This window comes from Euprymna scolopes, chromosome 38, assembly GCF_053919585.1.
Source record: "Euprymna scolopes isolate OS-2025 chromosome 38, ASM5391958v1, whole genome shotgun sequence".
NCBI lineage: Eukaryota > Metazoa > Mollusca > Cephalopoda > Sepiida > Sepiolidae > Euprymna > Euprymna scolopes.
The window spans coordinates 24402392-24425553 of NC_136519.1; the positions used below are offsets into that span (position 1 = coordinate 24402392).

The 23162-nt window shown below is 33.0% G+C and overlaps 1 protein-coding gene across 25 annotated transcripts in view; it reads right to left on the minus strand.

Annotated features, from left to right (window-relative positions):
* LOC145263096 (guanine nucleotide exchange factor DBS-like) overlaps positions 1-23162 on the minus strand; it is an 810829-nt gene that overhangs the window by 154221 nt on the left and 633446 nt on the right. For 13 of the 25 annotated variants that reach the window (XM_080120018.1, XM_080120015.1, XM_080120017.1 and 10 more), the window contains one exon: positions 6039-6105. In XM_080120018.1, the coding sequence (XP_079976144.1) occupies positions 6039-6105 (67 nt within the window). Of the gene's footprint in view, positions 1-6038; positions 6106-22398; positions 22501-23162 lie in introns of all 25 variants that reach the window. The other 12 variants (XM_080120019.1, XM_080120020.1, XM_080120012.1 and 9 more) reach the window with 1 other exon arrangement.

Here is a 23162-nt window from a genome sequence, read left to right on the forward strand (position 1 = left end):
AATAGATGCGTTTGAGTCTGCTCCTCAAACATATATAATGAATCTACAAAAAAAAAACTCTTCAAGCAACATGCGTCTTCTTGAGCACAGATTATTTTTATCTCAACGCAGAAATTTTGTATACAGATAAGAACAGAATACACAATCACCAAAGTGTTGTTGTTGTTGTTTGTTGTTGTTTTTGTTGTTGCTGTTGTTGTTGCTGTTGTTTGTTGTTTGTACCTTTGTTGTAAAAGATCATACTGGTTGATTTTTTTGTTTTTTGTTTTTTTTACATGGTAGTCACCACTTATCAAGGGGAAGCCACTCGCGGATAAGGGTTATTGCGTGTACAGTAATCAATGCGATAATATCATAGTAATTGTTAGTAATGGAGATTTGATAAAGTGTCTTACTTAAGGGAGCGGTTTATCAGGAATTTGTTCATGTTGGACTTGGTTGTAAATAACATGAATTTAGCCAGCGTGCCATTACAAGGGTGGGTCCAACTAAATTACAGAAATGTTTATGAGCCTTATCAATAAACCCTAATATTCTTTAAATAATAGAGTTTAAATTAAATCTATTACGATCATTTACATCGATCACGATTAGAATAAGGATTCTAACCATAATGTTTAGTAGCATTATATCTTGATTTTATCAAACTTATTTAGATTAATCTAACACATCCCAAATGACTTAAATTAATAAAACAATAATAAATAAATTTAATGGAAATTCTCGGCTTAGCATTCACAGCGAACATGAATTGGGACAGATACATTGAGGACATTGCCAAGGTTGTTGCAAAGAAGGTGGGCTCCCTCTACCATGCAAGAAAGGTATGCCTGAGAGTATCTTGTACCTCTACATGTATGGAGTATTGTTGCCACATTTGGGCTCGTGCATCTGCTACTAGTCTCTCACTCTTAGACAGGTTTCAAAAGAGAGCCGCCAACTTCATAGGTCATGCAGTATGCACTGTCGGCTAGACTGCAACCTCTGTCTCAGCAATAAAATGCTGCATCCCTCTGCCTGTTTTACAAGTATATTAATGGTAAGAGTTCCGAAGGAGCTCAAGCGCTTGTACCCCCTCAACGTAAATACCGTCAACAAACCCGACAAGCAGCAAATCTCACCCTTCCACAGTAAAGATCCCTAGATGCCAGAAAGCTTTCTACGCTAATAGTTTCTTCTCTCAGATTGCTAGACATTGGAATTCCCTTTTGGGTCTCTGCTTTGTTAATTATACTGACACGCAGAAGTTCAAGTGTAATGTAAACAAACATCTTACTGCTCAACTCCCTACATAGTATCTCTGTAAATTATGTCTCAGATAGTAGCCCCCTACATCAAAAGATCACTGTGTTTGGGGTGAAAATGCAATAAAAAAAAAATTAATAATTTAAAATATTTAAATCTGCAGGGTCAAAGTAATGCGAAGAAAAACACATATTACCAGAATTTAAGACCACACAGATTTCAGGAGATTTGAAACACCTACTATTTAATAAAGAGGTCTTACCTCGAAATATATTATTGAACATACATAAGATCGCTCTGTAAAAGTTGTGATTAAATCAAGTAAGATTTACTAAAAGAAAAAAGAAAAAAATATTTTTTAGTTAAAAAGAAAGTCAATTTATTTTTACCCTTCTCAATATTGGCATATTTCCATTTCTTGCAGTTTAATAGCATTCTATAAAACGTCTCTCTCTCTCTCTCTCTCTCTCTTTATATATATATATATATATATATATATATATATATATATAAAATAAAAATTACAATTAAATTTACCAAAATGATCCAAGATGGTAAAATCAATGTATATTATAAATATTAAAGAATTAATATTTATAAAGTTATCTCAGCCAGATGTAAAAGCTCGATAAAACCAAATAGGAGATAGAGCTTATAATACGAGCAAACAGTTAATAAAACATGTTAAAAAACACTTTGAAATGAGTTAAAAACATATTTAATCTGAAAAGGAAACACTAGATAAGTGGATAGTCCTTAATCCGCGGAGTTTCGAAGAAATACTTTCCTTCTCATCAGAGGGTAGGAATTATATATATATATATATATATTGCAGTCTCCAATAGTGTACTGATTAGAGGCCTTGACTGTTTTACAGACGGTCGCATTTCAATCCTGGCTTGAGGTAGTTGACTGTCTAGCCGCACTGATGAGCTGTGAAACAGCGAAACAGTACTGTATGTGGATGAAAATCCATGTATTAAGAATATTTCATTTTTATAATTCCTAGATTAAATATGATCGATCAATAAATATTGGAATTCATTCATTTGATTTTCATCATAAATTTTTCCCATTCTTTGAATTGCTCTATTTAGTATATTAAGCTTTTGATTATCTTGACAGGTTCCAATTTTAAAGATAATATTTGTAGTTATCTTTGTAAGTCTATGGCGATTTGAAACATCCACTATTTGAAAAAGAGGTTTTACCTAAAAATATAGTGTGAAACACACATACACAAATTAGATTTTTGTGTTTAAGTTGTGACTAAAATAAATAAGATTTACTATAGAAATTACTTCGTGTTTGTCATCCTTCTCAAAACAGGTCTATTTTCACTTCTTACATCGTAAATAGCCTTCTGTGTGAATCCTCTATCTACACATTATATGTAATGCTTCAAGTAAACTATATCACCTTATAATCTTGATTGCATGAAATTTCATTTCATGATGTTACCTTCCCCAGGCTATTCGTTTAAAGACGAATTGATCTACAAACCAATCTTATGAAAAACCGTGTACGGTTTTATTCACTAAATGACCCAATGAGAACTAACGTGCTGTAAAACTCAACAAGTAGCCATCTTTAAAGAGACAGTATAACTTAATTGTAAGAAATACATCCAAACATGTTTACCTCCTGTAATGAAGACGGTGGATTGTTATAACGGAGGCATTGTTGTTATATTAATGATTTATTCACATATATGTTAACCTTACTGAGTTGTCTCCCTTAACAGCTCTTCACGATTTTATTGACACATGTGCATCTCGCTCGCACCCAATGTTCGAGAGTGTTCCTTTTTTACCGTTTTCGGTGAAAATACTCTCTTCCTGAGATGAAGAGCTGTTAAGGGATATATATATATATATATATATATTTGGGGGTTTTTTATTCAAAAGTAATGGACTAATGAATTCAACGAGGTTGTTAGATAGTGCTCAATAAAAAGAGCTGATAATACTTGTTTATTATTATATAAACATGCTCACATCCCGCTGCTACAAACAGCCACTTGTTTCAATCAAACAACAGATATCATCAGGCAGCGACTTGACTATTCAAATGTTCAATGAATAATCAAGTCGCTGCCTGATGATATCTGTTGTTTGATTGAAACAAGTGGCTGTTTGTAGCAGCGGGATGTGAGCATGTTTATATAACAATAAACAAGTAATATATATATATATATTTAAATAAGGGAGTAGTCACCAACAATGTGTATTTTTTAACATTATTTTATTATTCCGTGTCTTGGTTTTTCATTGAGAATTATGTTTGGTCACAGAACGTCTGAAACGCGCGTAAAAACGATTTCAATGACTCAAAAAAATTATTACAATGATCCAAACATAATTCTCAATGAAAAACCAAGACACGGAATAATAAAATAATGTTAAAAAATACACATTGTTGGTGACTACTCCCTTATTTAAATATACATCTTTCTTTCGTTGGAATTTCTTAACCCATTATATATATATATATATATATATATATATATATATATATATATAAAAGATAACATCAGACACGATCGGTATGACATGCTGTTAAGATTGAAGTATAATGACCGTGTTCATGTGTTCCTATGACAAAGGGTTACAATCTTTGTGCATAGGAAAGTAGTTCTATGATATCACTACGCCACTTTGCTACAAGATTAAACACAAGGTCAGGTGTGGTCTCAAAAAGCCAGTGCACTAAGATAAGTGCATTCTGGCCTACAAAGAATTTCTGAGCAGCCCCCGTTAGCATTCCCCAAATAACAACACATCTGGCGATTAGCAATAACCTACCCCTTCTCAGAGAAAATATAAAGCCTGGAAAGGTAGGGTTCTACAGCACCATACCTCTGTCCGATCGATTTTTTTATCATAATTCTATGCTGTAGGTATGAATTTGAAAATATAGTATTTGGTCGCAAATAAAAAAAAAAATGACAAAGTCTTATGAGAAAACTTTTATAGTTTAGCAACTTTATTTTACATCTCAGTTCAACGAGTAATGAAAAAGGGATAAGTAAAGAAACTATACAATGTCCAGGTGTCTTGATAGATAAAGTGTATGTTCAAAGTTTAAAAGTCAACTAATTATTATAAGTCTATAACTATGGACAATGAAAATATTATTATAAGGCTAAAGTCTAAATGAAGAAATTATTATTTTAAGTGTCTATAATTATGGATAATGAAAATATCATTCTAAGTCTATAGGTGTAGATAAAGAAAATATTATAAGTCTATCTACCATGCTAGAAAGTTACTTATGCCTGAAAGTATCCTATACCTCTACAAGGCCACCATTCGCCCATGTATGGAGTATTGCTGTCACATTTGGGCTGATGCATTTGCTACTAGTCTCTCATTCCTGGACAGGGTTCAAAGGAGAATTGCTAACCTAATAGGTCCCGAACTGTCAGCTAGGTTTCAGCCTCTGTCTCATCAATGAAATATTGCATCACTCTGCCTGTTTTACAAGTATTTTAATGGTAGATGCTCCGACAAACTACAAGCCCTTGTCCCTCCTCGATGTAAATACACCTGACAAACAGCAAAATCCCACCCCTACACAGCAGAGATCTCCAGATGCCAGAAAGCATTCTACTCTAATAGTTTCTTCCCCAGAACTGCTAGACTTTGGAATTCCCTTCTGGGCTTCTGCTACCCCGACTGTACTGACATGCAGAAGTTCAAGTGTAATGTAAACAGACATCTTGCTGCTCAACTCCCTACATATTATCCCTGCAATTATGTCCCTGACAGTAGCCCTCTACATCAAAGAGGTCCTGTACCTTGTTTGGGTGTGGAAATGCAGTAAAAAAAAAAATTCTATGGACAATGAAATTATTATTATAAGTTTATATAATCGTAGATAAAGAAAATATTATAATCTAAGGAAAAAACAAAAAAAAAACAACAACAACAATTCTTATAAGTCTATAAGAAAATGTTACTTTAAATCTATAAGTTAAAATGTAGCTATGTTTAATAGTTCATGTATATATCTCTTTAGGAGTGTTCTTCTTGTTGAGGATTTTTTTTGGGTCCCAACGAGGTTAGGCTGGATTGCGTTGTACATTGTGTGTTGCTTGTGAACGAACAAGTGAAGCATGCATGGTCCCCCGTGAGTGCACAGTAAACGAGGCATAAAAAAAATGACTAAGTTCAGCATTTACCCCCCCCCATTTAGCCCCGAAAGTCCTAAGAGACGTCAAATCCTAGTAAAAATGAACAAACGGTGCAGTTTTAGGCCTTGACATATGTAAATTTGAGTTCAGCACCATGCAAAACTGTTAAATAGACATACACAGAAAATTTGGGACAAATATGGTAAAATAGTCCCAAAAATGGAGTGTTTTTATTAGCTCTAAAAGAACTCCTGGGGCACACCCAAGAGTTATTGCAAAGTATAGACAAACAAAATTGTATAGAAATCAGTTAGTTACAACTTTTCAGAAAGTTTTATAAAAATCCAAAGCATCAATTTTTTTCATAAGTACAAAAGTGTCAATTTTAGTCATTTTAACCTGAAAGCGCCACTAGGGGGCGGGGGGGGGGGCAACCGGAGTTTTCCCAGAAAATCTATTCCGTTACTTTTCAAAAAAATTCCTAGGCATAGTTATTGAGAAAAGTACGGACAGATGAACGGACGAATGGACAAGGGTGAATCTACAGGTCCACCCTCCTTTTGTCAGGGTGGGGGTGGCAAAAAGGAAAGAGAAAAATTAATCTATTTGGGTTATTTAATAATAAACAGACAATAAGTTAAAAAAAAAATAGACTTACCCACAAAATATCATACAATTCTGCCACATACGTTTTTTCTGTTTCTACCATTTCTCTGTAGACATGCCTGAAAAATACATTTGGAAATAATGTAGAGATAAGATATCGGATTTCATTTTCAGCTTTTAAACAAAAAAGTATCTAACGAATTTCAGTTCATTTGAACTGAAATTAACGTTTTCATATAATGTGACAAAAGAAGAAAAAAAAAAATACTCGTATCTGCTCCTCTTTTTAATTCATAATCTTAAAATGTATAAATATTACCCTCTCAAGTTGACGCTGACGAAGTTTCTGTTCTTATAAGGAAACAAAATATCAATAAAAATATATGATTACAACCTTTTATGCTCCGGAATTTATTTTTCTACATAGTTGACACCATTCTCAATGCACTTTTGCCAGTAATGAACGATGACTGTGTATGAGCGTCCAGAGCAGGCTTTGTCATATGAGGGTCGTTCCTAAGGTAAAGCCTCCTATTTTTTTTTTCATAACTCAAAAAGTCGAAGAACCGCAAACACAAGAGTGCTCCAGAACTTTGTGCTCCAGAATTTATTTTTCTACATAGTCACCACCATTCTCAATGCACTTTTTGCCAGGAATTCAATGACTCATATCTGCTTCTGATACACGTCCATGACAAGGGTTGCTTTCTTAGTCTCCAACAGAGAGATGAAACTTTCAGGTCATGAATACAAGTTCAATCATCATGAAAATACAATTTGTAATCCCCTCTGATCCATTCGGGCGGAATAAAAAAAAGGAGGCATTACATTTGGAACGACCATCGTACTTTACAATTTAATTTAATAGCAAAAACAAAAAAAGTAATAAAAAGAAAAGAATTAAACTTAAATGCGATTCAGCTTTGAACTTGAAATGGTATTATTGATATTCTTATACAAGAAATGAATTATGAAAAGGAGATAGCATAAAAGGGGTTATAGGCACGAATAGGGGAAGAGTATGAGGGGAGAGAAGGTTGGGTTTGGTGTAGGAAGATAGTAGCTCGGCAGAAAAATTTTCTCTTAAAATAAAACAATCTCTAATATTAGTTGAATAAAATCTTTCTCTTTTTTAAATAGATAAATCAAACACACTATTTATTTTATAATAATAATAATTAAAAAAACAAAAACAAAAAAAAACAAGTAGTCAAGGAGGAAGGAAGGACCGAGGAGAGAGCACTGACCAAATCACCGCTGGATAAGTAAAAAGAACTGGGATCTTGGGGAGGTTTATTGCCACTCAGATTCCAGTGAAGACCGATAGCCGCTGCCAATGAGAAATCAATGGTAAGCAGCCGTTGCAATAATGCAAATTTATTTGCAAATACTATCCAAAGTGAAGGAGAATACTGGAAAATCTGGGGAGACTTGTTGGAACACCACAGGCCGGTTTCAAGGAAAGATCTTTGATGACCTGTGTGAAATCTCCTTGTGAGCCAATAATAAGATGAAGAAGAAGAAGAAAAAACGGCTACAGATATAAAACACAAAGGAACATTACATGGAATCATGAAAACTGAAACTGTATAATTGTAAGTTAACTCCCCCCTGTTCCCTTGTTTTCCCCTTACCTTTTGTGTGTGTGTGTGTGTGTGTGTGTGTGTGTGTGTGTGTTACAATACGCCACACCAAATAATCGAGGAGGACGTAATGTAATTAGGACCAACTATATCAAAGCAAAGATCAACAAGACACAAAAAAAGCAGCAAATGCAGACTCTGTGAACAAAGAGACAAAACAATAAACAACATAATAAGTGAATGTAGCAAAGTAGCCCAAAAAGGATAAAAGAATACACACGATCAATTGAGGGAGGCAGTACACCAGGAACTATGTAAACAATTGCATCTTGAACAGCTATACAAATGGTGCAAACACAAACCGGCAGCAATACTTGAAAACGAAAATCACAGAATACTATAGGACATGGATGCACAAATACATAAATCCGTCTAAGCAACACGGAATGCCATAATAAACAAGAAGGAAAAAGCCTTGCCAGATCGTAGATATCTATGCTTCAGCAGACCACAGGGTGAATATCAAGGAAACGGAAAAGCAAAACAAATACACAGAACTGGCCAGAGTGCTGAAAGGAATATGGAAGATGAAGAAACTCAAGATAACACCAATAATAGTAGGAACACTTGGAAAACTTTGAAAGAAGTATGGAAGAGATTGGAATTTGGGGGATGGCTGAAAAGATACAACGGATAGCAATAATGAAAATATGCCATATTAAGGAAAACCCTTGACTGCAGAAACTAATACACATGATTTACAAACGCTAATCAGACATATACGAACTGCAACTTAAACAAAATGATAGAGGAACACCATATGGAATCCAGAACACTGAATTGTAAGTTATCCTCCCCTCTTCGAAAAAATTGTTGTGTCAGCATCAACTGGCACCATACCAAATAGTCATGTAGGGTTAAGGAAAATGGAAAGATAAAAGAGAGAAAGTACTAATCAGACCTCCACTGGATGACTGCAAAGATGACTGGAGCTTAAAGAGGCTATTACCACCAAAATTCTAGCGAAGACCAATAGTCATTGCCAGTGAGAAATCAATGGCAAATGGCTGTTGCAATAATCTTTGATGATGGCTTGTGTGAAAACTCCAAGTGAGTAGTAGTGATAATAACACCAACAATTATAGGAACACTAGGGACAATCCCAAAATCTTTTGAAAAAAAAAAAAAAAAGAATGGGAGAAATCTGAATCTAGGGGAAGATTTAGAAAATACAATGAACAGCAATAACAAAAACGGCTGAAATCTTAAGGAAAACCCTAGAATGTGGAAACCAACCAACATAAACTGCAATTTGAATACTGCAATAAAAATAACCAGTAATTTGAATACTGCAATAAAAATAAAACAAAAAGAAGAATACGACCACAAGAAACCAAGAAATCCTAAACTGTAAAATTTTAAGTTAATTACATTCTCCCCCACATAAAAAAATTTACATTCGTTGGTGCTACACCGAAGAGTCGTGAAGGCTCCAGAAGGACTGAAGAGGGGAAGCACTAGCCAGACCTCTACTGGAAACATGCTGAGAGCTCTTGGGCCTTGAAGAGGCTTTTTGCCATCCAACCCCCAGGGAGTATGCCAATGGCCGTTGCTAGTAATGGATCAAAGGTAAGCAACTGTTGTAATAATGTAAAGTCATCTGCACTAGTTATCAAGAGAGGTAGCGAGCACAAGAAATCTGGAGAGACTTGTCATTCAAACTCCAGGAAACACCACAGGTTATTCCCAGAGAGTGATCGCTGAAAATAGCCTGTATGAGAACTTCTAGTTAGTGGATACTACTACTACTACTACTATTACTACTAATAATAATAATAATAGTAATAATGATAGTAATAATAATAATAATAATAATAATAATAATAATAGTAATAATAATAATAAGTAATTGATAATCCTTTTCTATTAAAACGTTTTCATGTTTAAAATAGCAATTTTTAATTGCTTGAATTAAAATTGAAAGTAAAAACAATTTTTTCCCAATTAGGTTGACCTATAGAAGAGAAATATTTTTATGACCCCCCCCCCCCAGATGGAAATCTTCAAAAATGAAAATTCAAAAAAATTGTCCTCAAAAGTTCAAATGCACAAGTGACAAAAAAAAAAAAATATATATATATATATATATATATATATATATATATATATATATATATATATATATATATTTATATTTATATATATATATATATATATATTTAGTAATGTGATTGATAATTTAAAATTTAAAAATCAAATTATAATTAAATTAAAAATCAAATTAAAAATCCGTTTCGTGGCGTCTTTAAATCAAAAGTATGCTAACGGAAATAATTTATTGCACAGGCGTCCCTTTTGAAAATTCATCATTCGATAAAGTGAAAAGCTATAGCAAACATCTATATGAGTACTTTAACCATAGTTCCTGATTTCAAAAGGACAAAAAATTAAAAGGTAAATTTTTGTACCTGTATTTTTATGTATATAACTGTATATCTATGTATATGTATATATATGTCTATTTTTTCATATATATGCATGTATATATTTGTATATGTGTGTATGTATAATATTGTACTTAAACCAAATTTATAATTTAAATTCAAATTTATATTTTACTCTATTTCTTTTCTATCTCTAACCCATATTAATTTTCTTATCAATTTTAAATCCAGACCTTCATTTTAATTTTTTCCAGATACATCTGCCTTACTTTTAATGCTAGGTTTATTTATGGTGTCTTTTAAATTTAATAAAAACCCTTCACAATTTGCTGACGAGGAAACCTTGTTTATTAAAAAACTATATGTAATAATTATTGTCCGTAACTTGATGTCTACCACAATAAAAACACTGTTTTCCGAAACGATCGTACAAATAATTGATTTTGTTGTTGTTCCTTCTTATGAAACGGATTTTTAATTTAATTATAATTTGATTTTTAAATTTTAAATTATCAATCACATTACTAAATATTAAATTAGCTCTAGGATATTTACCTATCGAGCTTATTATATATGTAAATTACAACGAGCACTTTTTCTTTCCTGTATTTTAATTAAACTAGTAATTTCACTATTACATTAAAATACACTCAGCTCTTTAGACTATTGTTCTAATCTCCTTTAAATTATATATATATATATATATATATATATATATATATATATATGTGTGTGTGTGTGTGTGTGTGTGTGTGTATACACACACACAGGGTGACCAAAAAAACAAAACAAAAGCTAAATGGAGGCCATCTAGAACATATGCTGTAGAACGGAGAAAAAAAGGTCAAATACCCTAGTGTTTTGATGTGATATAATAAACTAGTTATGACCAAAGTTTCATTTCATTCGGACAAAACACTAAGAAACGAGGCCTAATTAGAGTTGGGGCCCATTTTTGGGGTCACCCTGTGTGTGTGTGTATATATATATATATATATATATATATATATATATATATATATATATATATATAAAACAGTAGATGTATGTATGTGTGTGCGTTTGTGTGAAAATATTTAACCGATAAACTCTTAAACTATTGGTCACATAAGACTGAATTTAACAGGAAATAGTAATCATACACCAACGATTGTTTATAATGTGTGAAATCTTTGTTTGGATGAATGAATAACGCGTACAGAAATATGTCAGCAAATTGAAATGCGAGATGTTAACTTAAACTTGCTGACATATTTCTATTATTTTTGCGCATGTGCAAATTCATTCGTAGCCTTAAGTGGTTTAATTTTAAATCTTTCATATCTATCTGCCGATAGCTTAAACGGTAGGGAATGCAGCTTCAGTGCTAAATGTTTTGGTTTTGATTTTAGCTGATGACACCCATTTTATTTATTTTATTTTTTTCAACTTTGGAAATCAGTACTATATATATATATATATATATATATATATATATATATATATATATATATATATAAAATACAAGTCTCAAAAGAAATATGTGTGTGTGTTGTTAAATGAAAGTATTTTTATAAACTACTAGCTAGGGGTGCCTGGCCTGGCTAGTAGTAAAATGCACTTTAATATATTTTAATGCGTACAGATTTAGTATATATATATATATATATATATATATATATATATATATATATATATATATATATATATATATATATAAATTTACTTGATTCCTCCAGCCTTGACAAACGTGTTTTAAATATTCTCTCCAGTGCTTTTTCTTTTAATGATTTGGAATTCATTCCATTTGCGATCTTTTCCAAGGAACTCTGCCTTTTGGATCATTTTGGACCATTTGGAATTTACCCATTGGATTGGAAATTTTTAAATCGACCGTTTTGGATTTTACCATTCTTGGATTTTTTACCCTTCACCGGACTATCCAATCTTTTTATCATTTTTCTTTTACCTCCTATTCCCCTTACCTCACCCTTTTTTTAACCAAGTAAGATCTGTGACTTACTTGTAGTTTCATTAAATACTTTTATATGCAAAATCCGATCCCGCATTTTGCTAATTCCTGCTCTCTGATGAGAAGGAGAGTATTTTTTCGAAACTCCGCGGATTAAGGACTATCTACTTATCTTGTGCTTCCTTTTTTAAAATTAAATATGTTTTTAACTCTTTTTCAAGATGTCTTTTAACATGTTTTATTAATCATTTGTTCATATATATATATATATATATATATATATATATATATATATATATATATATATAAGGTGCCTTCAATAAGTTTCCAGACTTCTTTTGTACAAACATTTAAAATCGTCGTAGACACTTAAAAATTTAGTATACTATTGCTATACACCTTATGAGATGACTGACCAATTTTTATGATTTCAGGTTCAAATAACCAGCTACAGCAGGAATTGGAATACACCCTACTAAAGCCTGATTGTCACAGCTGGTGAATTTCAAAAATGCAATCTAGACATGACAATTTAGAAGAACGATATGCAATAATATTCGGTTTTAAACTTGGAAAAATGCTGCAGAAACGTATGGAGTACTTTTGGACCATCTTTCATGAATCGAGCATCAGTTTTTGACCGGCATAAGAGATTCAAGAAAGGCAGGGAGTCTGTGAAGGATGATGAGCGATGTAGGAGGAGTAAGGAAGTCAGAACACCAGAGTTGATTGGCCAAATAAAGAATTTCATAGATAAGGACAATCGTGTGTTTATAGAGACAGCAAGTGCATAGTTTGATGTCAGAGTGGGAACTGTACACTCAATTATTCATGAGGAATAGAAGATGCGAAGATTTGCGTGAATTTTGTCTCAATGGTGCTCAGTCTACTACTCCATCCTTGTCACAGATTATTTGACCAAGATGGGCATAACGACAGCTACTCACCCTCCCCATAGTCCAGACCTTGCTCCCTGTGACTTTTGGTTATTCCCTAAGCTCAAGGAAAACCTTAGAAGTTGTCGTTATGATACTATTGAGGATATGAAAGGGGCTGTGATGAGGGTCATTGACATGCTCACACAAGAGGACTTCTATGGGACCTTCCAGAAGTTGTTGGAACGGTCATATATATATATAATATTCAGTAAAGAATTGGCTCTAAATACTAAATCTGTACGCATTAAAATATATTTAAGTGCATTTTACTACTAGCCAGGCCAGGCGCCCCTAGCTGGTAGTTTATAAAAATACTTTCATTTAACAACACACACACATATTTCTTTTGAGACTTGTATTTTATATATTTATATAAAAGATGATGTGTGCAGTCCTAGAGATGGTGGTAGTATTGGTCACAGTGCATAAACCACTATTTATAGAATGTAAGAATAAATATAAAATAGATTTCGGTGGAACCAATTGAAAAAAAAGTTCTTGACAAACAGGAAATGCAAGCATTCAACATCTTTTTTCTTTCCGCTTCATTTTTTTCTGCGTGATTTTTTTTTTTCATGACTATATTTTTTTTCCCCCTTCATATTTTAATTACTCTCATGTACGTCTTTAGATACGTCCAAACAGTCAGTTGACCTGTCAGTCTGTTAGTTGGACTGTCACACTCAAGTTGAAAATAACATTTTGAGAGTCAAATTTAATAGCAAAGTTTGTTTTTTTTTATCTAAGCTCCATTCTATTATTTCACCTTGTAATGAGTAAACATTTCCAAAAGAAATTACCCTTTAAAATGTTCATAATTGTCTAAAACTAAAGCATTTTTGCCTTTTAAAAACAGGTATTTGATTGATTTAGAATTGTGCCTTCTGTAGAGTACATGTAGTAGTGCAGTAACTAATCCATACTAATCCCTAATTGTGAATCAGATGGATACCATAATACTTAGTTTGCTGCACCTTATCATAGCAAAGGTTCATACAAAATTTCAGTCAGATCAACTAGTAGTTTCCCAGAAAATTTATAGAGTAAATGTGGTATTGTGGTGACTAATTGTAAAATGTTTTTGACTTGTGATGGGGGGGGGTATGAGATGAATGGATTCGCCAATCATTTTTATAACCAACGACTGTGCTAAACAATCAATCAAAACGTCGCAAAATTATTATAAAAATCGTCGAATTTTGGATTCAATCAGTTCGCCATTTGCTACATCACGGACCGCATTTAATTCTTCGCCGCCATCTTGGTTATTGATCTGAACTACGCCGCCATCTTTGTTCAACATAATATCTCAGAACTTAAGAGGTTACCTACGCGACGGACCGCATTTGATTCTTGGTCGCCATCTTGGTTACTGATCTGAACTACGCCGCCATCTGTGTTCAACACAATGTCTCAAAACTTAACACTAATCCATATTAATTTCTGTTAATCTTTAATTGTCAATTGAACGGATACCATAATACTTAGTTCGCTGCACCTTATCATAACAAAGGTCCATACAAAATTTCAGCCAAATCGGCTTACTAGTTTCCAAGAAAATTTCTAGAGTAAATGTATTGTGTTAACTAATCCTTATTAATCTCTATTAATCCCGAACTGTGCATCAGATGGATACCATAACACTTAGTTCGCTGCAACTTATCATAACAAACGCCTGTATAAAATTTCAGCTAGCTCGGACCAGAAAAAGTGACAAACAGCCAGACTAAACCAAATATGATATAAATAATGATGTCTAGTACTAATATTATTTTGGTTAACTGTCTTTCTGAAACCAAAACTATATTATTACTATCTTTCAATGTTCAGTTTATGGTGGTGGGGGTATTACAATATTCGTTCTTTTGTCACGATACCATTTCCCAGGCATTATGTCTTCCATGGGTGGGAGGAGGGGGGGGTAGTATCTGTTCTGATGTCATAAGACAATCATCTCAGATAACGCATTTTCCGGCGCTTCTACACTATTAGAAGAAAATTTTGGAAATCGTAATACTGAATTTCACATGAAAACAATGGTGTCTACATATTCCTTGTATGATGATTATATTAAAAAATTATGAAAATTTATACGGTAGAAAATTATTTATTAAAAAAAGTAAAATGTAGAATTTGAAGAAAATGATCGTAAAACACAGGAGTGTTCCAAAGGGAGGTGAGTTTCCATTTCGATTTAAACAAGATGGCCGCAATTTTTTCATCTGCTAACACGATTAAAGTAGTTTTTTTTTTTTTAAATAATTCAGTAATATTCAGGCAATTCCGACTGCATAGTTTGGAAGCTAACATTATAATTTATAAGAATTGACAAAAATAAAATCAGTAGAAACCATTGTTTTTTATCTGAAAACTCCATTTATCGACTACAAAATTTAGTCCTAATAGTGTAGAAGCTCCTATTTTCCTTGTGTGTGTGTGTGTGTGTGTGTGTGTGTGTGTGTGTGTGTGTGTGTGTGTGTGTGTGTGTTTTTAGTATCAGTTCTGCGATCATGGAACTATCTTCTCAGACATTACCACCTCTTTCACGAAAAAGGGGTACTGTAGTAGTATCTGTTCTATTGTTATAATATCATCCTCCCAGGCATTACCCCCTCCTTTTTGCAGGTGTAGGAAGGTGGAGGGTTAGTGTCATATCTGTTCTGTTGTTATGAAACCATCCTCCCAGGCATTATCTCCTGCATTTGAAAATAACTGTCTGAGAACCACGGTCAGCAAAAACCCGGAAGACTTCTTTCTACAATAAATTTAATTTTACATTGGGTAATTTACACCCGACCTTGTAACATTCTCATTGAAAATTGTTTTTGTGTTTGAAATGGCACTTCCGGTTTCCTTTGTAGCAGTTTCAACTTGCCAGATTTGACACTTGAGGTACTATAAATAGAACCTGAGCAAATTTAACTTAATTGAACGAATATGCATCGGGCAGAAAAAGAAAAACTTTTCTTTTTAATGTATTATTTTTTTTGATTCGAATTACTATTCTCATCTTGTCCTCATCTTCATAGTTGTTGTTTCATCACTTTCGGCCAACTCATCCTCTGGCCTTCTTCAGGTAGTTAACCACAACGGGATAGGAATGCTGAGCCTTGTAACTGTATTCCCAGTAATCACTACCTTCCATAGTTTTTTTGTTTTTTTTTACATGGGAGTCAACACTTATCAAGGCCCAGGAGCCACTCGGGGATAAGGGTTATTGTGTGCACACTAATCAGGGGGATAGTATCGTAGTAATAGTTAGTATTGGGGATTTGATAAGGTGTCATTACTTAAGGGGGCGGTTCATCAGGAATTTGTTTGTGTTGGACTTGAAGACATCCAAGTTGAATTCGGGGGGGGGGGACAGGCAAGCGGCAGAGAGTTCCACAGCCGTGCAGTTCTAAGAAAGAAACTTTGTTCATGGAATCTACGTTTTGATTTAGGCACGGATAACTGTTGTTATCTCATCACGTTTTGACCAATTAATCTTCTGGGGCCCATGGCATAGTGGATAGAGGCATTGAATCTCTACAGTTCCAGGTGAGCATTGTCTGAAAATAGCGATTTCAATCCTAACTAAGCAGGCCAGAGGATTAGGCTTTGATGACGAGGGTTTTCGATAAAAATTTTTAAAGACACAAATGACTTTCGCTAATTTTAATCTGTTTCAAATTTCTTGTCAAAATTACTGTCAAATTAACTTTTTTATAATTTTTATTTAAAATTTTTTTTTTAATTTTAAAAACAATTTTGCTAATAATTATTTTTAATTTTAAGACAAAAATGACTTTCTATTCGGCAGTATAAATTCCTTTAAAATTTCTTAAAATAAAATTTTTTTTCAATTTAAAAAATTTAAGACAATTTTAAATTTTGAGACGATTTCAAAACAATTTTTAAAACAAATTTTAAGATTGTTAAAAAAAAAATTTTTTTTAAAGCAATTCTTAAAAAATGTGAAGGAACTGATTTGTCTTATCCCCACTTCCGGTAGTGCTACGCCTGAAGTTAGGAAGTATATTAGCTGACTAAAACTGTATTTCATTTTAGGTTTCAATAAATAATCGATTGATAGAAAATAAAAAATAATAAACTGTAAGTCACATACAGACGAGAAACAAAGATACACAGACACACGAGAAGTGGTCACATAACTTTATTAATATAGAAAATATCTATCTTTCAATCTTTTTACTTATTCTATATCTATAAAATATAACTAGTCGGATTTTCAATCAGACATAAATAGCATTCCAGCAGACCAATCATTTTTTTTTCTGACTAGCCAATTTTAATTTGTTACTGTTGTATCATGTTATTTACAATAAACTAATGTACTTTGCTACAGTGTATTTTTTTTAATATTTAAACCAATACGGCATTCTTCTAATATGTAAAAACGTCTTCAATTTTCGCCTTAAAGAAAAAAATCAGGTCATAAAAGTAATGGTTAAAGTCAGCTAAACGTACTTCCTAACTTCCAGTGTAGCGCTACTAGAAGCCGTGACAAGGCTAGTTCCTTCGCTTTTTTTCTCTCACATCTATATCTCTGCAGATACTCCTTTTTTTTATTACGTTTTTCTGATCGCACTTTTTTTTTATTTAAATGATTATCGACAAGTTTTTTCAGTCTTATTTTGATTAAGAATTATTGAAATTAGTTTTTTTTTTTTTTAAAGAATTATTGAAACTATTTTTTAAAACTCTTTTAAAACTATTTTGGGAATATTATGTGCTGGATACGTTTTTTTTTATTATGTTTTAAATTTTGTTATTTTTATTACAATAATTTTATTTTTATACTTTCATAATAAAGATATATTTATTATATAAATTCAAATAAAAAACTTTTATTTTTAAAATAAAAAAATATTTTTTATAATTTCATAAACATACATTTGTACATTTCTTATAAAATTTCAAATAAAATACAAAATTTTAGTTTTTTAATTTTGTTGTCAAAAGTGCAAATAAAGACTAATTTTGTTATTTTTATTTGTATAATTTTGTGAATTTTTACTGCATAGTTTTCAATAATGTCTTTTTCTTATATTTTATTTCAATAAATCGTTTCGCAATAGAAATACTGAAGACCAATAAAAGTGAAGGAACTGATTTGCCATGTCACCACTTCCGGTAGCACTACACCGGAAGTTAGGAAGTACGTTGGTGGGAAGAGAAATTATTTTATATATGTTCTATAATATTCGTTGAGAGTACACTAAATTGTTTCATATATGTATTTATATTACTCGCCTGAGGGTAGGTAAAATTATTTTAAATATGTGTCGTACATATTTAAATGGAAAGGAAAAATTATTTCACATACGTGCTGTAAATTTCCTGTTCTAGGGAAGGTACAATTATTTCGTACATATGTTGGTGTAATACCTGTCCTAGGGCAGGTAAAATATTTTTTTTTGCTAAAGATAGCTAATGATACAATCGACATAAAAAAAATTCGTCTATCCTAAGAATAACAGGTATGTTCAAAATCAATTTCATTTTTCTCATTGTTTTATATGGCCCCCGAGCATCACCGGGTGGCCCTGCTAGTCTATTATGTAAAGGGAAAATATTTGTGTGTGTTTGTGTGTCTGCTAATAACTCAAAATGCATTAAAGTAATGACGTAAATAGTTAGTGTCTGTCTGCCTGTATAATTTTTTGGGGACAAAAATGTGGTCTATTAAAAAAAATTGTTTTAAGTCTTCGAGATTAAATCAAATAATGCAACAAAAAACAACGATTATTATGACGTTAATAATAAGACAAAAAGCATTTGCATCTAAAACATGAAGTTTTTTTTTGTTTTTTTGTTTTTTTCAAAAATAGAATGACGCACATTGAAAATGAATTCAGATAAAATAAAAAAAAATCACAAATCCAAAAAAAAAAAAAAAAAAAAAAAAGACACCGGAAAAAAAGGCACTGGACAATATTAGCACTGTTTCTGAGCTTTTTATTTATTTATTTTATTTTATTTTTTTTTACAAAGGCATCACCACATTATCAAGGCCCAGAGGCCACTCAAGGATAAGGGTTAAAGAGTGTACAGTAGAAATTGGACAATATAGTAATCATTGGTAATGAAAATTTGGTAAATTTGATAACTTATATGGAACGGCTCATCAAGAACTTATTTACTTTAGACTTGAACACAACCATATTGTAGTCAGCCGGAAAGCAGGAAAACGGAAGACAATTCCACAGGCGTGCAGTTCTAAGAAAGAAGCTTTGTTCATGGAATCTACGTTTAGGTTTAGGCACAGATAAAGAGTGGGGGGAATTATTGATAGTGTTTACAGCTAGACGAGTGTTTCTTGTGAAAGTTTGGCGAGGGGGGACCATAGATTGAAGCTCAGTTGAACACCTTCCATGAAAATAACGATACATCAGAGACAACCCCGCAACATCTCTTCTGTGAGATAGAGGTTGCAAGGAGGAGAAACGGACATCTCCTACGAGGCTACGAAGTCTATTTTGAACTCTATCAAAATCAAAAGTGTTGAATGTATAAATAATCCATTTATTTTAAACTCTTCTGTACCTTGAAACTATCTCGACTGTCAGGAGATATTTTGAAGCAGGATTTATTTGCACTTAGCAAGGGGGGACTAAGCAGGGTAGTCTCCCTTCGAAATATCACAAGATCTCTATCTCTACTATTATATGAAAGGAACTGTGTATGTGTTCGTTCCCTCAGGACTCAAAAATAGCCAGGTCGATTTTTATGAAATTTCACACGAAGGTACTTTATGTGCCCGGCAGTGTTCTTAGATAGGTTTTGTATCAAAATATCGTCGATAAGTATCGATAATCGAAATAATCTGATGAAAGAAGGAACAGGCAATTTGGAGCAAAGTTAACACATTACAAAACCTTTTATTTAGTTGTATTACTATAGAAACCAAAAATCCCGACATATAAAAATCAACAGTAGGTTCTTTGATATGACAGGGGCGTGTTCAAAATGAATGTTTCTGTTTAAAGCACAATTGCACCATGATACTTGACTTTTTCCTTCTAAACATAAATTCAAGCCATTATCATCACACAAGCAGTAAGGCCGGGCATATAAAATCAACAGTAGGTTCTTCAATATGACAGGGGCGTGTTCAAAATGAATGTTTCTGTTTAGAGCACAAAAAAGGCATGATACTTTATTTTTGCATTTTAAACTTTAATTCAAGTCATTATACATGAAAAATAATTTTATAAAATCAATAGTAGGTTCTCTACAGTGCAATGTAGACTACATGGTATTGTGGATTAAGTTACTGTGAGAGGAATGTGAAGCTTCCTCCCGGTGCACCACGATGGGTCTCCAATAAGAGCAGGCAATCAATTGATTTGATTGAAAAATAGGCGATTTCACTGATTTCGATGACAATAAAAATTAACGAATGTAATCATTATTCAATCCCGGACAACGTCGGATCACCCTGCTGGTATCATACAAGGGAAAATTAAAGATGGATGCTTGTTGATCATAAACTAACCTTGCATAATTAGATTCATCATGGTCATAATCAAATGAATCAGTTGTAAACTGTTTAATCATTTTGTCATCTAAGTAAAAATTTACAGGACCCCTTTTCACTGACGCTGCAATTCACACAAACTCTTAACTTCGATGTGTGCTCTCAGCTGTCAAACACTCAACTCGCTGTCCTTTCCAATTCTTCCTTCTCCCCTCATGTTTTAATTAATTTGCCTTACATTTTTAAACCATATCTCCCCATGATCATTAAAAATCATTTCATATCACATAGTCTTGTGCCCAAATCAGCACTTACATCTCTAGCACTTCATACACGGCCAGACACAACGTGCTTTATACAAGGCTAGACATAACAAGCGCTTTATACAAGGCCAGACATAACAAGCGCTTTATACAAGGCCAGACACAACTAGTGCTTTATACAAGGCCAGACACAACTAGTGCTTTATACAAGGCCAGACATAACAAGCGCTTTATACAAGGCCAGACACAACTAGTGCTTTATACAAGGCCAGACATAACAAGCGCTTTATACAAGGCCAGACACAACTAGTGCTTTATACAAGGCCAGACATAACAAGCGCTTTATACAAGGCCAGACACAACTAGTGCTTTATACAAGGCCAGACATAACAAGCGCTTTATACAAGGCCAGACACAACTAGTGCTTTATACAAGGCCAGACATAACAAGCGCTTTATACAAGGCCAGACACAACTAGTGCTTTATACAAGGCCAGACATAACAAGCGCTTTATACAAGACCCGACACAACTAACTCTCTATACATGGTCAGACACAACTAGCGTTTCATACACGGTCAGATACAACTAGCCGTCCATACATGACCAGGCATAACTAGTTCTCCATGCACGTGGCTCCAACTCTCAAAAATTACAACCCTTGAATCATAATTAACAATTCTTTATAATATGACAATGTCAACTCTCAAAAAAACCCCCAAAAAACCTCAACACTCAAATTGTAAAAACAATTTTCTGAAACACAACGCCACTTCATTTCCTCCTTTTCTCTTGCTAAACATTCAACATGATTCCAATTTATCGCTGAAATAAACAGCTTGTAATCGAAATAAAAATTTATAACACTCCTTTTCACTGACACTGTAAGTCGTACAAACTTTGACATGTTCTCTCAGCTGATACTCGACTCGTTGTCCGCCTCCATTCATCCTTCTTAATGCAGCTATTCCCCTCATATGCAAATTAATTTGCTTTTATATTTTTAAACTACACATGTTAATCTGTTGACCACCTAAGAATCGTCTCATCTATTTATTTCCATAATCTCGAACCAGAAAATTTGGATGAGATTTGTGGAATAGTTGCAACCAAAATGAGGACTTCTGTTTCTTTTCTTTGTTTCTGTGACTTTACAAGTAAAACTGTGACTATTTTTGATTTCAGTGACTTTTTTACCGGATGTTGTAAGTTATGACTTATTTTACAAGTCAAAATTGTGACTATTTTTTGGTTCTGTGACTTTTTTTTACCAGATGTTGTAAATTAATTGTGACTTATTTTAAAAATCAAAATTGTGACTATTTTTGAGTTTTGTGATTTTTTTTTTATCAGATGTTGTAAATTGATTGTAACTTATTTTACAAACCAAAACTGACTAGTTATTTTTTTTTAATTCTGTGCCTTTTTTTTTTTTTTTTTTTTACCGGATATTGTAAATTATTTTTGATTTATTTTATGAGCCAAAACTGAGATTTTGTTTTTCTATGACTATATGATTGGTTACGTTAAAGACGGCATAGCAAGACTAGAAGAAAGCTTTTTGTTTTGTTTTTTTAAATAGAAAAAGGCGGATAACTGTCAGGGGAAGAGGAACGGAGAGAGTTAGCGAAAGATCGAGTCTATATTAAGCAAGGGAATCATAAGGTTTGAAGACCAGTGTTAGTAGGAAAATGGGCATGACCAGATTAAGAAGACGCAATCCATAAAACTAACTGGGTGAGTGAGACCTACATTAGATCGGATCTGGACACACGTGCGCATCGTTCCGGGTTCGGACTTCTCTGTGAGCTGGAATCAGAATCTTCATCCTCTCTTCGCCGATCCGATGATCTTCTGTTTGTTGTAAGCAAGCAGAAACTATTATAAGCTCCAACCCAGATCCTTACATACCCACCCTCAAATCTCATCTTGAACAAAGCATTTAATCAATACATGTATATGAATATGTGCAAAATTTTCAAGCATCAATGGTGGGGTAGGGGTGCAGTTCAACATATAAATTGAGTGGGGGGGGGGAGAGTATGCTAAAACTATGCACAGCATATAACCTAGATTTAGAATTCTGTACGTTTGTTTCCTTAAACAAATGGGGGAAAAAAAATAAGTGGTTCTATTTTCGTCTATATATTTACGGTCCTATTATCTCCCCGGTTTTAGAACTCTCCAGTTTAGAGATGTCTATAAATAATTACTTGTGTCTATCTTTTATTGTAAGTAGAATAAAGCTTCATAATTTGGGGGAATTTTTTTTTTTGGGGGGGGGGGGGTAGGATTGATAATTTATATTATTTGCATTATTTAGAATAGTATTCTCATCTTAGCTTTTATTTTCACAACATTTCAGCCGGTGTATTTTATTTTTTTGTTTACTAAGGAGTTATCACTTATCAAGGTCCAGAGGCCGCTCAAGAATAAAGGTTAATGAGTATACAGTAGTCAATGGGACAATATCATAGTAATCATTGGTAGCGGAAATTTGGTAAATTGGATTACTT